Genomic DNA, 16985 nt, shown 5'->3' on the forward strand with positions numbered 1-16985 from the left:
CTGAAGTACGGAACAGAAACTCGGCAACTGGCATAAACAATTTCAAACAATAATTTCAGAAGACAAATTGCTCCATTTGGGCACCAAGATTCCTCGCAGAGGCTTTCCCCTCTTGTTTATGTATGCTGTGGCGCTGAGCCACGAGTGAATTAGGCAGACAGCGTGCACACGCCCCAGAGAGGACAGCAGGAAGGGTGGAGTAGCGGCGGGGGAGAGGGGGAACCTCCCATCTGACCCGTTTTCCTTGAAAGCTATTGCTGAGGGAGGTCCTCTAGCCAAGGGACTCTGATTTATGTCTCCTATGTGTTCGTTCATGGAGAGGTCACATGATCTGGTGGCAGATGATAAGAGTTCAAATCCAGCTCCTCTGTTTGTGTGAATCTGGGAAGATCACAGACGGCTTTCTGACTTTCATTTTCCATCCCTCAAGAGACAAAATCATCACACCAGGATGATCAGGTCACTCTAAATCATGATAAACAACTAAACAAATATGAGGGAGACCATAGGTAATAATCAAGAGACAGTTGGGAGTAAGAGAGAATTAGAATTTGGAATTATGGTATGGTTTGTAGGGACAAAGACCTCCTTAAATGAAGAGGCAGTTCCGCTCCTCTGTGTGACATAGCTTTTAGTTTTTCTAAATCCCTGATTCACAAGGCTGAGGTGACTCGGTCCGTAAAGCACACACATGAGGCCCTGAACGCCGATCCCCAGCACCCATGTACGGAAAAGCCCAGGCCAGGCCAGTGTCCACAATGGACCCCTTCTTAAAAAGGAGCAGGGAGAGTGATTGAGGCGGGTACCTCGCCAGAACTGGGGTTGTACTATGTGTACAGTTTTGAAATCTACTTGCACCATAAGCATTTTTACACCTCATTATTCTTTGAAAACAAATATATAATGTATAAATTGTAAGCCATTAAATATGATTTTTAGTCTATTTGGATATTTTCCTTTTGTTGGACAGCTCAATCTTTCCCACAATGTTTTTTTTTTCTGCTGGGTATGCAAATATAAATCTTTAATCCTCTCATGCTATAGATTAGTTTATGATATGTTACACATACGTATGTGTATGCTCGATTTGTTATATGTGCATGTGCACACATATATAGGAATATTAAACTTATGATATAAAATTATAACACACTTAATAGATATTATTCTATTTAATGATCATATTTTAAGAGACGAAAAGGTGGCCCTACCGTCTAAACACCACGCTTTGAAGAAAGCAGAACCGCTGGCAACGACTGGCTCTCCATTCCGCCAAGCCTCACTCTGCTGCTATCACACCTCATCCTACCCTTTCCTAACGCCCCTCCTAGGCCACCGGCCTTGACCCACCCCACCCCTTCCGCCCACCCCCTCCCACCCCTCTCCCCTGCCCATGAATCTGCTACATGGAGGAAGACTTTAAGCTGAACACTACTCAGCTGTGTAGCTAGCCGTGTGCTCACAGAGCTGATAGGGAGATAAAAAGTGTATTGACGTGACTTAGTTTCGGTAAAGGAAGGGCAGGCGAATGCGTCAATCAAACAGAAGGTATACTTAAAACTCCTCCCTCTGGCTTGGATTTTAGATATCAGAGTATTTTCAGTTATACCAGAAGAGGGTCGCGGACTCTTTGCAGTGCCCGAGAAAGCGTCTTTGTGAGTGTCGGTAGTCAACAGTGATCTTGTCAGAACACGCGAGGCCTGGAACTCTCTCCAGCCACACAAGCAGATGTAGGGATAATGCTATCCGCCTCTAGTGGAGACCGAGCAAGAAAATGACTCCTTCTCCAAACACTTGTTTGAAAGAAAGAGAATAAGTGATCAAAGTGCCTGATAGAATGAAGGATAAATTCCACGGTGACACCAATGACCTTCACTACTCTTGCATGTGGTCAGAGAAGGGCCAGTCTGCAATTAATAGGAGATGATTGTGACAAGGTGTTGCTATTCAGACTCAATATAATCACATTTCTATAATGACATCCAATAATATTAAAATCTTGTAAGTTGATGAACTAAACATCATCACATAATAACCCCTTGATATAATGACGATTAACATGGAATCACCACTCAGGCATGTGACATTGCTGCAGCTCACCGAGTGTGGATTTACAGCCTCGCTTTTGCACTTTTTACACACTCTCTCCCTAAACCTCCTAAAATCTCCAGAGAGGGCATCTTGATTCCCACACTTACAAATTGGAGGTGGAGAGACTGGGGACCTGAAGACACAGCCTGGGTCATGCAGAGAGTGTCCTCTAGAGTTCTAATCTAAACCCAACAGACTGTAGCACTGGCTTAAATTTACATTTTAAATTCAAAAGCTTCAGCATTGAGTACTATCCCCTTAAACATTGCATGCACACGCCCCCTCAGAGCCCGCCCGAGTGCTCTACAGTGCCGGACCCTGTGTTATTGTGTTTTCCCTGTGCAAGTATATCTACGGTAAAATTTAATAACAAGTTAGGCATAGTAAGATAGTAACAATAATTAGTTAAAAATAGAAAAATCATATCTTACTGAAAGCTATTAGAGAGCATGCAGTTTGTTTTTGTTTTGTGTTGCTTTGTTTATTTCTGTAGTTTGCCTTTTGGTATTTTCAGGTCATGGTTGATCATGGCTAACTGAGACTGGAGAAAGCACAATGTTGCCTAAGGGGTGAGAATGGGGACAGCGAGTTTCTATTAGGAGCTTTGTGCTTTCTGTCTTTCTCGTTGGCCTGGTGGGGGGTCAATGGGAACTTGAGGACAGATACATTTCCCAGGTACCCGGCCAATCCTCATCCTGTTGCTTCTGAGAGATAGCACATGTCTGCCTGCTCTCATGCATCACTCCAGGACCTAAAAATAAACCAACAGATAGAGCCCAGGAGCAAGTTATTCCCGTTACAGGAGGTACAGGAGACACTCAAGAAATGATCAACCTAAACAGCATAGGAAAGGACAAGTGGAGTTAACTTGACACATTTGTGGTTTTGCTTTGACTACTGACCTAAGAGTCTTTCAGCTTTTAAAAGAGTTTTCCTAACTTTTTTTTTTTGATGACTATGGCTAAGAAGTGATTTTAATACTTAAAATTTATTAGCATTTGTATGTGCATGTTAAACATATATTCTATGTCTGTGTCACCTAATTCTCTGTTAGGCCAGAGGCTTAAAATATATAATCAAATAATTACATTATTTATATCTTATAAAGTCATACTTGAAGTTTTATCAACACAATTAAATACTTGTAGAAATATGCATTTCCAGCCTCTGCTGAGATAGGAATTTTCCCTTATGTCTTAGGCAAATTTGAAAAATTTACAAACAGAAATACATTCTTATCTTAAAACATTCTAATGGAAAAAGATCCTCCTCTGCCTGCGTCCAGGGGTCCTTTAAAATAACATGACATACAACCTTCCCCCTTTCCTGTCTTTCTAATGTGTAATTTAAATTTTTACATCAAAGTATGCTGCTGCCTGATCATTTCATAATCTGCTTTTAAAAATTTGCAATCTCGGGCTATAGACACGAGTCAGTGGTTAAGAGTGCCTTTTGCTCTTCCGGAGGACCCGGTTAGACTCCCACCACCCATGTGGTGCCTCACAAGCATCTGTATTTCCAGTTGCAGAGGTTCTGACATTCTGCTCTGGCTGCCATGGGCATCATGCATGCACATGGTGCATTTATGTAGGAGCAGACAAAACACTTATGCATATGAAATAAAATAATTACATCTAAAAGATTTTTTTAAATTTGTGAATCTTGGATAACTTTCTGCATCAGTTCACATGGTGAGTTTGTTTGTTTTTTTTTTTAATAGTTTTCTGTTTGCATTATATTCTATTGTATTTTGTCATATGAATTTAACAACGTACTTAAACATGTCTCTGTGGGTGAATGTTTTTATGTGGCTTACATCTTTCATCGGTTTAACAGTAGAAACCCATCTTGTTTATTTGTTTGTTTGTTTGAGATAAGGTCTTCCTGTATAGCCCAGGATGGAATTGAAATGCTGGGATTGTAGGTATGCACTTCACCAGCTGACTTATAAACTACGATACAGTGAAGTAGCTAGGCAGGTGTGCCCACACTTAGGAGAATAAAGCAGGAGGATTTCAAGACATGGACCAATCTGGGTTACATGGCAACATTCTGTCTCAAAAACAACAACAAAAGCCCAAGTGCCTGTACACATGTGTGTGGTTTATATTATATACCCTGAAATTGCATGGCTAACTGTGAGGCTTATACAAAAGTCTGTCTTGTAAGACTTATACAAAATTACGTCAACTATTTTTTTTATAGTTACTTTATATAGTTATAAATAGTCAGCCAACCATGGTGGTGCATGCCTTAAATCCTAGTACTTGGGAGGCAGAGGCAGGCAGATCTCTAAGAGCTCGAGGCCAGCCTGCCTGGTCTACAAAGTGAGTCCAGGACTGCCAAGGCTACACAGAGAAATCCTGTCTCAGAAAACCTAAATAAATAAATAGTCACCAATAGTTTTTATATACCCTTATTTTCACACTTCTACAGCACTTAATGTTACCAAGTTTTAAATTTTAACTCATCTGACCTGTGAAAAATATAGCATCTTGACTTTCAGCTTGCATTGATAGGGATAGCCAACCTTTTGGATTCAATGCTGTCATCAATCAAGTTCATGTTCAAGATCTATACAATTAACTTACAACTAAAAAAAAAAAAAAAAAAAACTCAAAAAAAAAAAAAACTAAAAAAAAAAAAAAACCTACTAAAAGCTTACAGTGTTTTGAATATGTTTGTAGTTTTGTGTGTGACCACACCCTTAGCTTTCCCAAACCACATGTCTCTGGGCCCTGGAGTAGGCATTAGGTTGATTTGGTGTGTTTCATATATTCATCAACCATTTCCCCTCAATTCTTTCTGTTATTTGTTTTTTAATCTTATTTTTAATAAAAATCTTTGTAATACTTTTGTCTTGAAAATGTTTTCCAGAATTATTTGTTCAAGCTACTCTTTGACTTAAGTTTCTTTTGGTGATTTTTTTCCAAGTAAAGTATTTATTTATTTATTTATTTATTTATTTATTTATTTATTAAGACAAGGTTTCTTTGTGTACTCTTGGCTGTCCTGGACTCACTTTGAATACCAGTCTGGCCTTGAACTCATAGAGATCCAGCTATCTCTGCCTCTCTGAGTGCTGGGATTACAGGCGTGCAGCACTGTGCCCAGCAAGATTTTAATTTTTAAATGGCTAGTGCACCCATTTTTATTTCTACTCTGGCTGGGGAGCCAAGCATGGGAAGTCTGTCCCATGCCCAGATTATAAAGTTGTTTTCTTCTGTCTCCTCTATTATATCTTACAGACTTCATTTACTTTTTAATCTCTATGGAATCTATTTTAAAGCTTATGGATATCAATTTTCCCAACATATTTTCATAACATGCTTTTCTGTGGCTCTGAATAACTGCTACCACATGAGTAAGTCTTTACATTTTTACTATATAAATGTATGTGCAGGTAGTACGTATATGTGTATATTTGTGTGTGCAGAATCATTGTCATCCTGGCCCACTGATACTATTTTTCTCTTTTATGCTGAATCTTTTTAATAAATAGTTCTTACTTATCTATCTATAATGCCTTAGAGTAGATCTTTTCTCATTATTTCAGTGTCTCCCAAATTTTTCTTGAAATGTTTTCTTTTGAAACAAAATGATATTTACTAGCCAAGTTGTATGAAAATCCAGAGATAAGGGGTGTCATGAATAACTTAACTAGTCCTAACCACGGGGCTCCGTTGCTAACTATTTGGTAATGGTAACATTAACTGGGGCTGTATTTGGAGTTGTAGCCAAAATGTCTCTTACGCCTACCGGTTTAGGAGTTTGCATGCATGTGTGTGTGTTTGTATGTGTTTGCTTACACACATAAGTTCACATTTGTATATTTGCATATGTGTGTTTCTGTACAATGTTTTCACACTCATGTGGGTACATATGTATATTTGTATGCGCTTGCTTACACATGAATGTGTTCATATTTGTATGAGTGTCTCTCTTTTCATCCATAATTGAGGAGAGTCATTCCTGCCCCTTAGTGTTTTTCTAAGTCTCGGGTGAGATCCTAGGCAAGCTCGCAGACAGAAGGCTCAGAAACGCCTAGCCTTCCTCATTGATAAATTATCAGTTAGATTTGGTAGCAAGTGCTTCCTAAAGAGTAGACAACGCAGGGCTTTCCAAATGGACTCTGCTTCGTTTTCCTATTCTTTCTCTACTGAAATGACACAAAAGGCTAATTGAATACCAGCTGCCATTTAAAAAGAAAGCAAGAAAAGTCAGCTCTCCTGCAGGCAAAAGCATCTGTCACCTGTGGAAGTAGGTCAGGGTTGATCTAGGTGTGAAAATGCCTGCCACCACCAGGATGATAAAATTCAAGTCCGTTATTAGTCCCTATCTAATGAGGACTTATCAGAGCAATCAGGATGAGAAAAAGAACCCTTTCTGTTCTAAAGGGTTTCATAGTGTTATGTGCAAAGATTTTCAGAGCAGCTATGCAGACATAAAATTAAAACGAACTGAGTTCTCCAATATAAGTGATTAGTAAATTACTACATACCCATCTTTTGGACAATGACGTCTTAAAGCAGAACTGTGCTTCTGAGGGGCAGCCAGACAGACACTTCCACACATCACACTGGGCTGTAGTCACACTGGGCAATAGTCACACTGGGCAGTAGAAAGGCTCACCATCACCCTCTGATTGCAACCTCCACAAATCCCTGGTAGGAACTTCCAAGGAGACTGCAGTCCAGTTCAAGTTCAGCAATACAAAACACACCTTTTTTTTTTTTCCAGCTTCACTGAAACTCCTAGAACTTTCCCTTGTACCTAAAACCTTGCCCACAGCCTTGCAGATACGAGGGCTCACTGGCTTTTTAAAAGAAAGTTTGTTTCTAGAAACGGTGAAGGCAGAACGGTTTACAGGCCACTTCCACCATGTCACATTATCTGTGCCTGTCACTTGCATTCTTTGAGGAGTAGCGGATGTCTTTGTGCCATTAAATAAAGGCCCCAGGACTGATGCTGGAAAGCTTACCTGTGTGTTCATTTCCTGGGGGCCCCAGAGAAGACGCGCTGGTTAAGGCATAGTAAGCATTTGAGAGCTGGGTGTTCAGTTACCATTGCTTCACACGCCGAGTGTCAGCAAGTCCTTGCACAAAAGATCACCCAGTAAAGACATTTTACAGTATTATGGGCCCTCATTTACTCTGAACCTACACCCTCTCATAAGGAGAGAGCACAGCTAAATGTAGCAGATGGCAGTCAGAGAGAGACCACTGCACTGGAGTCCACCAGGAAGAGAGTGAAATGATTTATCCTCCCTCATCTACCGGGTAAAGAAAGATACTATTCTCCCTTCAAAGTTCACACAGGGTATTTGGGGGTGTTCTGGTAAAAACAAGGCAGCAAGGAACCTTATTTCTTGTAGATTTCTGAGGATAAATGATACATCTCGGTTGAACAGGATTTGGCAAACTCTCTGTTTTGGCTAAGAATAGTGATCCACATCTGGGCAAATAAAGTTTGATTTATTAGCAATTCTGAAAGAAAAAAAAAAAAAACCACTACCTGCTTAATAAAGTAGAAAATGCTAAGAGCTGAGAGTATAAGGTTGCAAAGCCATTTGGCTGATGGCTGTTGTTATTATTGTTAATCGTATTTATGTCTACCAGAATCTTCTAACTACTTCATGTTTTTTTTTCCTGTGGGACTCACATGCCAATGTGTCAAGCAAGCTATTCCCAAGAGGAGAATAAGACTTCTTTCTGTAAAATAAGTCCTTCGTAACTGTCGGAGGGTTTTCTCCCCCGCATAGAGCCCTGCAGCCGCAAAGACCATGAGTCATTTTGCCAACACGGAAATGGAGGCCCAAAGAGCAGAGCAGGCTTTCCCAAGGTCATGCTGTCAGGGAGGATATAGTAGCAACCGCGTGGCTCTGCCTTCAGATTAGAGGGAGCAGTAATTCTGCAGATGCCTGCAGAACGCACCTGCTGGTCCTGCAGCCCCACCTGGACAGAGATGCCAGGTGGCTGCTTACCATCTGTTAGGCGGCTTGTTATGGGTAAATTGCAGCTGCTTTCGTTCCAGTTAAACTCTCCTTAAACATGTAATATTTTAACCCTGGGACTCAGCACCTGGTTTCTGCCCTGTATCTATTTCCCTTCCATTTAATCTACTTTAGATCAGAGACCACTGAAACAAGGTCGATACAATTTGATATAAAGATGTTTTTTAAAAAACTATCTCTGTCATATACCATGGCAGATAAAAATGAACATCATTTGCTCCTGCCTTAAAAAAAATTTTTTTTTACCCACTTGCCACCCCCTTGCACACCCTCACAGTACTGGCGACTCGGATTCTCCGCGTGCCAGTGCCTGGTGTGTGGTAGACAGCCACACACGTCCACCCGCCCCTAAGTGGCTTCACTTACCTAACCTGCCGACAGTAATGACTCGTGGAAGTACTTCCAAACTCCAGAGCACATGCAACTTCCTCACTTTCTAGCATACCCTCCCCGCCCACCCCCACCCCACCCCACCCCCGCCTCCAGCCTCTCCCACTTTGATACCATCCTGGATTTTAAATTGCTACAAGCTGCTCTTCTTGGGAGTTCTCATTGCTTGTGCAGGAAGGTACCAGCTGGCTATAGTTCTCACCTAGCTCCACACCCTTTTAAGTTAATATCAGCACATACCCATGTCCCTAAAACACCACAGATCCCTGACTCTTATTGCCCTTGAACAATCTTTGTGGGGGAAGATGACAAGTATCTATTTAGCATGTTTATTTCTGAAGCCCCTGAGGATCAAAGCCCGAATCCGCTGAGCACGTACAGTATAAGTGAGTGACACCCCAGCTCTTAGCACATATTTTGTGGGTTCCCTTTCTCTGCCAAGCCCTGGCCTAAGTGGTAGAGAGTAAAAAGTGTTAAACCAAAAGCAGATAAGAATTCTTGTGCACATAAAATAATAATGTACCAGTAAATAAGTAAAATGTTTAGTCTGTGCAAAGGTTTTGAGTGGATAGGGGATAAAAATAGGGAAGGCAGAAGGGCAGGGCTCTTGCTTCTAACTCAGATAGGGAGAGAGGAGACCGTGGCCGATGAGTAAAGTCACTGCTGTGGGACTCAGGGAAATGGAACGGTCTCAAGAAGATGACCCTAGTCAGACCCTAAAAGGGTCTTTGACCCTTACAAATGATTTAAAATGTCACTGGACATGAAGGCTCATGTCTGTATTTCTAGCACCAGAAGACTGAGGTAGGAGGATTGCCAGAGTTCTAGGTCAGCCTGAGCCACATAGGGAGTTATAGACTAGCCTGGCCTAGGTTCTCAAATTAATAATTAAAATATGAATAAGGTACCTGTTTAAAAATTGGGATACAATTTGTTGTTTAAAGTCCAATTAGTTATAGTCTTTCATGATAATTTAGTATTTAAATTTTAATGTTTGCCGCTGTTTAAAATTTTACAGAAATAGTCAAGGCCATTCAGTTGGGGGAAGGATAAAGTCTCCAGGCTGGGAACAAGTTTAGACAGGAGTCAGTTAAAATCTTCTGGCTTGCACACAACATAAAACTGAATCGGAAGAAGCCAAATTCAATCTACATCCATACAGGTCATACGTAATGGAAAAGGCCTTCTTTCAGATTAAATGTATTGTCTTGAGCTGTAAGACTAGTTAATGGTTAAGGCAGCACTGGGTTTTGTTTGTTTGCTTGTTTGTTTGTTTGCTTTTTAAAATCAAATAGTGGACATTTCTTCAGTAGTGTCTCTGGTGCTAAATGAGGGGCCAACCTCATGGCCTAAACTCATGAGAGAGACAAATCAGTCTAGATTAACGTGGGACTTAGTGAGCCTCCTCCGTTGTCTTCAGGATGGAAGACAGAAGGATTGGAAGGGCCCAGAATCCCTCCAGGAGGCCCTGGGCTTTCCCTTGGAGGACAAGAAGCTAACTACTCACAAACATGGGAAGCCGATCCCAGGCACCGGGTCTTCACTGCCTGCTTGGATCATCCCCGACATCTTTTTTCTACAGCTGTGCGGTATCAGCTTCTCGCCCTTGTCAGGAAGGCAGAGGTAAACTGCTGTCTTCCTTCCCTCTGGATCCTGGGTCAGTCTGTGGGCACCAGGGTTCCTTCCCATACTGCCCCACCTCATGCCGAGTCTAAGCTAAGACCTGTGTTCTGCTCAAGAGGCTCATGGGATATTGGACAGGACAGAGAAGGGTTGGAGAAACAGTCCCAGGACTGGAGGTGATTGCCAAGGAAAATACTACAGGCACAGCGAAATGTGCATTTCAGAGAAAACTTTGCCCTAAATATTGATAAACACAGAGAGCTTATCATTGTTTGTTCAAAATGAAAGCTGAACACGGTGTTCTGTATTTCTCTTTGTTGAATCTGACACGTCTATGTTTCGTGGGCAGCTGAGGCTGGGCAACACCAGGTACCATAGTTTGTTTTGGGTTGGGCTGACTGAGATGAGTAAGAGAGAGACAAGGAGAAAAAAAAAAAAACAAAAAAAAAAAAAAAAAAAAAAAAAACAAACCAAAAAACTGGAAAGATAGTGTTCCCTTTGAAACAAAACCCACAAAGGAACCTCTCTATTTTTGATCCGCCTGTGTTTCTGTGTTGCGTCCTGTGGACACAGAGATTGATATTAAGAAAAACTGCAGAAAGAAACACCTATTACAAGTACTGAATTAACAATGTTAATATCAACCGTAAAATGTGATGGGTTTGAAAATAACAGCCATACTATTATCTGTAGGCGAGCTGCCTTCTACTTAGCCCCCTTGTTCCCATACAATCTTTATGCCTTCTGGGAGCCATGCACAATACAGGGGGGAGGTGGGGGGAGCTTAGAAAGCGCATCATTCCACGTGGCCTTCTACAAGTTAAGTAACCAAAGTCTAGAAGGAGGCAACGGCTGATTGAGGATCCCATGGCTAATGAGCGTTAGTTCTGAGCAGTGCTTGGCCAGGGCTCGCAAGCATCCATTTATGTCCTAACTCAGCTGAGTTTGTTATCAGATTCAGGCCTTATAAGCGCCACAGACTTGCCTTCGTTATTTAGGCGTGAGGCGAGTAAGGCAGAGAGAATTATGACTCCGGCATAGGTTAAAGGTCACATAGCCAAATGACAGAGGTGATGGCTGAAAACCCAGCTAGTGTGAACGAGATCCTCACACTCAGCCGTGACACCCTGCTTCTGTCAGGTAAGAGTAATTTACATCACCAAACATGTTTGCAAATGCAAACATTCAGAGACCTCCCCCCCCCCCCAACTTCTATGGTAGGTCAGCCACTTAATCACAAGGCTACTTGGACCCAGTTAGTGGAAAGTTGGGAAAACATTGTTGCCAGCCACGTCAATCTCAGAGTGAGAGGAATTATCTGTGGGCTGTGAGTGTGCTCTACTGCAGCAAGCCCATTGCTATAATCACAAAACGATTTAGTTTCAGTCAGTTTTGAAATATACGCTTTAAAATAATAATACCAGGACTGAATCAAATATCCACTGTGATATAGGAAGTGTTTGAGTTTGCAGCTGGAGTCCCTCAAGAAAGAAAAGGAGGCAAAGGGGGGGGGGGTTTGCCTGAGAGGGAGGAGGAGGAAGAGAGAGAGAGAGAAAAAAAAATCTAGGTGAGGTAGATACCCTCCCCATTCACTGTTGTCCTCAAAGTGAAGAAAAGCCCCCTACACAGAGGCCTTATTAGTACAATGCTAGCCAGGCCTTGGGGCCCATATGTCCATTGAGAGCCCATGTCCAGGAAGAGCAACCAGTAGCCACCAATTTTCACATTTGTAATTTTTCACAACTTTTTTTTTTTAATCTTTCCTCAAAGATGTCCAACTTGCCCATCCTAGATTTCAGTTTCTCCTTTTTATCAAAGATGGAGGAATAAGCTTCCTGCTTCCCAAAACTGCCTTCCTTACAACACAACTGCCTTAAAAAAAAATGTAAGGTTGAATTTCTTCAGAGCTCCAGGATAAAGATTTGGAGAGTCCAGCTAAAGACTTCAGGCTCACACAAATCCACTAAGCTGGGGATCAGAATGGTGCAAACACTGCCTCCCCCGCACACAGACACTGTAGTTTAGCTGAGGGATTCCTTGAGAAATCTGTTTTGCAAGCCCACTATCAAGAACACCACGGAATCCTTTTAGAGACAATCTGGCCTCTCTCTATCCCTCCCGCTACCCCATTAAACTGCACAGGAGCATTTCAAATAAACTCAGAGTCATGCAAAGACATAACCGACGTCCTCTCTCCTTCAGAAAGGTGGCAGTATTGCCTTGCGGTTTCGAGCAAATTACCAAACATTTGAGGTCTCTGATTAACAAACTAACCACCTCACCTCAAGGTGGAAAGGACAGATGCAATCCGTGGCTGACCCTGGTAGCTAGTGGCTAAGAGATGCCATCCAGAATGCCTGATTTCCGGGCCACTGGTCTGTGGCTACTTAAGCCCTTAAGTTTTCAACTTGCCACGCTGAACAGAGACTTAGAAAATCCCCAGGGAGTCTCATAGACACCTAAGGACCAGGATCAACTGAGGCAGTTACAGAGGCTCCTGATGGCCCATCACCCACAGGGTTCATTTTTTGGAACCACTTATCTCAAGTCAGCTGTGTAGCCCATTCAGAAGGGCCAAGGAAAGCAACCGAGAGAGAGACACCAGCCTCCAGCCAACACCTGTTACATGGAAGGCTCACACCAGAGCTCTCATCAAAAGGCTCCTTCTTAGAAGGTGTGCTCTGTTTTCGCTGAATGGCTGGTTACCACCGTTATAAAAGCAATAAGATGAAGAGCTGGGTGGCCCTGGCAGGATGCTGATGGGGGGCCCACAGTCCGGTACCTTCTATAGCCCCCCACATGATCTCTACCCTTATACTCACCTCTCCTGAGTGTCCCTTCAGAAGTTTCTCTGCGTGCCACTAACATCAATTTTAGGGGAAATTGTCCATTTATAAATATCAGATGGTTTGGGAAAAAATATTTGTGGCACTGGGGTTTTTCCCCCCACAGTGATGTCATTTTAAATTCTTGGTATGCTCCAAATTTGCTATTTTTACTTCCTTCAAGTGACTTTTTTTTTGGGGGGGGGGGAAATACGTTTGTTTGTATTAGCTACATGTTTGGTGCCCCCTGGCCATGATACACAGTACTAGGTCCATCGTCTCAGCAGTTGTAACTGATAACGCACCCACTGTTCAACTTCAGATGCCGTATTTGCATGTAATTTCAACGCTGTTCCTTTTGGATAGTCACCTCCAAAATGTCTATTCACCAATAGAGGTAAAGTACAGTTAAATGAAGACACCGGGTTATTCGTAAACAAAACTCAAAGCTCAACACAGGTAAAAGGGAAGACATTCAGTCAAACACCACTGTTCTCTGTGCCGGGAACAGAGTGAGGCCTCCACCACAGGGCCTGAGGCATTCATTGGAAAGCAGTTGAGTAGAGAGTGGTAGAGATGAAAAGTTTAAGAAGGGGTGGGGACCGCCTTACTCTACCTGATCGGAACTTCCTTCTAATCAGCAAAGAGTGCTCAGACCCCAGGAGTGTCATGGTGAGTCTCAGCAAGCCGCTGGTCGCTGGCCAGACGTCCCGCTTTCCACCAGAAACTGGCTCCCAGGAGCCCAGAGGACAGCAGCTAACAACCAAGAATTCATCCAACTCTCCGGGAGCTCCCTTGGGCAGGAGGACTCACAGTGGCCGCCAGTGTCCCCAGAAAACTGGCGCCTCCCCCCTCGCCGCGCAAGGCTAATTAACTCCCAGCCCGCAGGACCCTCCTCCTCTGAGGGTGGCCAGGAGCAGCCGCATCCTAGGCGTTCCTGGCTGATGTCATAGGCTGCCAGCGTTCTCGGAGTATCGCTACCACGCCTTTATGAAGGTCCCAAGTTTGTTATCTGATCCTCTTTACTACTGACAGGAGATCAGCCAATCAGGAGCGGCGAGAGGGGCCTAGGGGGACTAGGCGCGGCCCGGGAGCCTTAACAACTGGCTCTTAACTCTTTGCAGAAGACTAAGCAGTGGCTGCTGGCCCAGGCGGGAGTCTCTGCACTGACACCCCTAAATCCGATGTCTGGAGGCTGCAGGTGGCGCCCGGTGGCGGTAGGAGAGTACTCACTGGCGCTTGGTGTGCATGTCCCCCATTGTCCCCAGCCTGCTGCAGGGCTCAGGAAGGCACAACCCCACCCCTCCGCCCGAACGCTCTAGGCAGAAAAGCCGGGCTTGCAACGTCTGCCTGCCGGCGAGCTCCGGCTTTCGCTCTGCGTTGGAGAGCTAGTGCATCCGGAGGCCGAAATCTCGAGCAGCTTGGGAGTCCAAGAAGATGGTGGAAAGCCTTTCGCTATGGTTGGATGCTCCTTTTGGGGACACAAGAGACTTTGTGTCTAGGGAATGGGCCCGGATGGGGAAAGTGCAAGAGTTGCGTGCCCTATTGGGCTTTGAACAGGGTGGGGCTGGGGGCCTGGGCGTCCCACGTTGCAAAAGGTTCTTGGGGCTTTTCGTGGCCCTTTCAAAATAGTGGGATATCCACTGCTCACCCAAAGCGGGGGATGATGCATGCCTCTGGGGTACATCACAAAGTACAAAAAATATTCCAAGACGAACACTTAGAAATTAAAAAAAAAAATCGATCTGCATACAGACAATACATCCTTTGACATTTTTGTTTTACGATTTTATATGCACATGTGCTCCCAGCTACCATTCCTTGAGTCTTTGCTGTTGTCTCAAAGTTCTGAATTCTTGAAGGATCAGCCAGCGACAGGTGGAGGCCTAAAGCAACTATAGTTTTCGGGGCTAATCTCTGTCCTGATCCGGGGGCTTCTGCCTCCATCATCTGTTGCTGAAGACACCCTAAGGTGACAAGGCACTCCTTTCCTCACCCTCTGAGTCGCGCCAATGTTGATATGAGCCAAGTTTCTTGAGATAGGCAACTTTCTTCCGCACTAAATCAGGAAGGAGGTGGAGCCATGCTACCCAGCATCTTTTTGCTAATAGGGTGGGGCCTCGCAGGCAGGCCTGTGAAAGGCTGCCTCCTGGGGAAACGCTGCAGTGGCTGTGCAGCATTCCACCAGCAGTGCTGGACTAGGCTGTTCCTGTGGGAACAGATCGCCGCAGAGCAATCGCTTACATCAATTCAAACTCATTACCACGCAGGTTTGAAGGCTGGGAGTCAGAATCCAGTCTCACTGGGTTAAAAAATCAAGGTGTTGCCAGAGCTGTGTTCCCTTCTGGAAGCCCATGGAAGAGAATTCATTTCCTTTGCCTTTCCAGCTACTAGTGGCCACCCATGTTCCTTGGCTTCTCGCGCCCGTCTCCACCTTCCAAAAGAGAAATTGTGGGTCAAGTTCTTATTACAGCTTATCTGTCCGGCACTTCCCTCCCCACCTCCTGTATCTCTCTTTGAATTAACCCTACTTTAAGGAAAAACTCTGCCAAGCTAGCTGGTTACGAACCGTACTTTCCACTTGCTATTGTAACAACCGCACCTTTGAACACCAAGAGGATATTATAATGTTTGTTATGTAGAGACTCTATCTTCCTCCTCAGGGTCTCTTTGGTGTAGTTAAACCCCACAATCCAGGTCTTCAATGGAAAAATATAAGACAGAGGAAGGTTTGGGTGGGGACAGGCCCTAGGTGTCCAGAAGATCCCTAAGCAGGTTTGAGATGCATGTGTCAGGGCATACTGCAGAAAAGAAGGGCAGAAAGATAAGGAACAGTGCAAAATTATCCCATGGAGAAAAGTATTCTGTTCAGCATTAAAAAAAAAAAAAAAAAGCAAGAATTGAAGAAAAGAACCCAACAGATTTTTACACTGAGGGTAGTGAGGCTGGCAAGATGCCCAGAGCAACTTAGTAGGGGCATTTTTTGTTTGGTGAGAGTTGTGATGAAATCAACTGAAAGGTCCAAGCAAGCAAGGGGTCTTCCTGATCCAGCAGAAGGGAGTGTGTTCGAGTTTGTGCCTGTGGCGGGAGCACTGTCCCTCTTTTGCTTTCTTTTATTGTTGTTGAGTGAGTGAGATGAGATCTCCCTAAGTAGCACAGGCTGCCCTGGAATTCTTTTAGTTTTCATCTCAAAAGGAATGTATTCATCGATCCTTAATTTTTAAGAACTTTATATAATGAATTTGAATCACAGTCATGCTTCCTCCGCCAACCTAATCCACAACCCTCTCCTCACCCTCCTTCCCTCCCTACCCAGCCACCTTGAGCTGTCCCTGTGTTCGCCTGCCTCCTCTTTTTCCTCCTCTTCCTCCCCCTCCTCTCTTCCCCCTCCTCTTCTCACCCCGTCTTCCTCTTTTGCTTTATTTAAACTCAGCATGTTCACTTTGTGTTGCCTGACTACTCTCGGGAGTGGGACCTGCTCATGTTGGTCACAGGCTTGCCACAGCCCCCTTTCTTATTTTCTTTTCCTTCCTTTCCTTCTTCCTTCCTCTTTCTCCTGTCTGTCTGTCTCTTGGCCTCACCTCCACCCCCACCAGCCCCGTGTGTGAGCTGGGAAATCCTGATAACCACAGTCCTCCTTGTTTTTTTCCCATCAGAGTATAGAACATGTGACTTCTGCCCCCTGAGATTTCTAGCCCGTATGGCTTGGGATATCTATAGATATAAATATGTGCATTATAGAAGCTCATCCTTTGCCCTCTGTGGTGAAATATTTTTATGGCTTTTTTTTTTTTTTTTTTTTGGTGGAATTTGGACAGGCTGTTCCCCCAGGAGAACGGAATCTCAGACAGCTGCTGTCAGGGTGTAGCATAGCGGTGCAGCAATGGCTGCCACTGCAGTCCAACTCCTCCGCGGTGATATTTTCCCTTCGCCATGGCATTTTGTTTTGATTTATTTTACTTTGCTGCTAGTCATTTTTTTTTTTTTTTTTTTACTGTGTCACAAATTATAGCAACATGACACGTAAAGATAGCTCAATCTGC

The 16985-nt window shown here is 43.7% G+C and overlaps 1 protein-coding gene across 1 annotated transcript in view; it reads right to left on the minus strand.

Annotated features, from left to right (window-relative positions):
• The window catches only part of Myocd (myocardin), a 95855-nt gene extending 81865 nt beyond the window's left edge, over window positions 1-13990 (minus strand). The window contains exon 1 of the mRNA XM_051167352.1: window positions 13559-13990. Coding sequence (XP_051023309.1) covers window positions 13559-13613 — 55 coding nt within the window. The 5' untranslated portion in view covers window positions 13614-13990. The remainder of the gene's footprint in view (window positions 1-13558) is intronic.
• Window positions 13991-16985: the final 2995 nt, after the last annotated feature.

The sequence above is a fragment of the Acomys russatus genome, chromosome 25 (assembly GCF_903995435.1).
Source record: "Acomys russatus chromosome 25, mAcoRus1.1, whole genome shotgun sequence".
Taxonomy (NCBI): domain Eukaryota; kingdom Metazoa; phylum Chordata; class Mammalia; order Rodentia; family Muridae; genus Acomys; species Acomys russatus.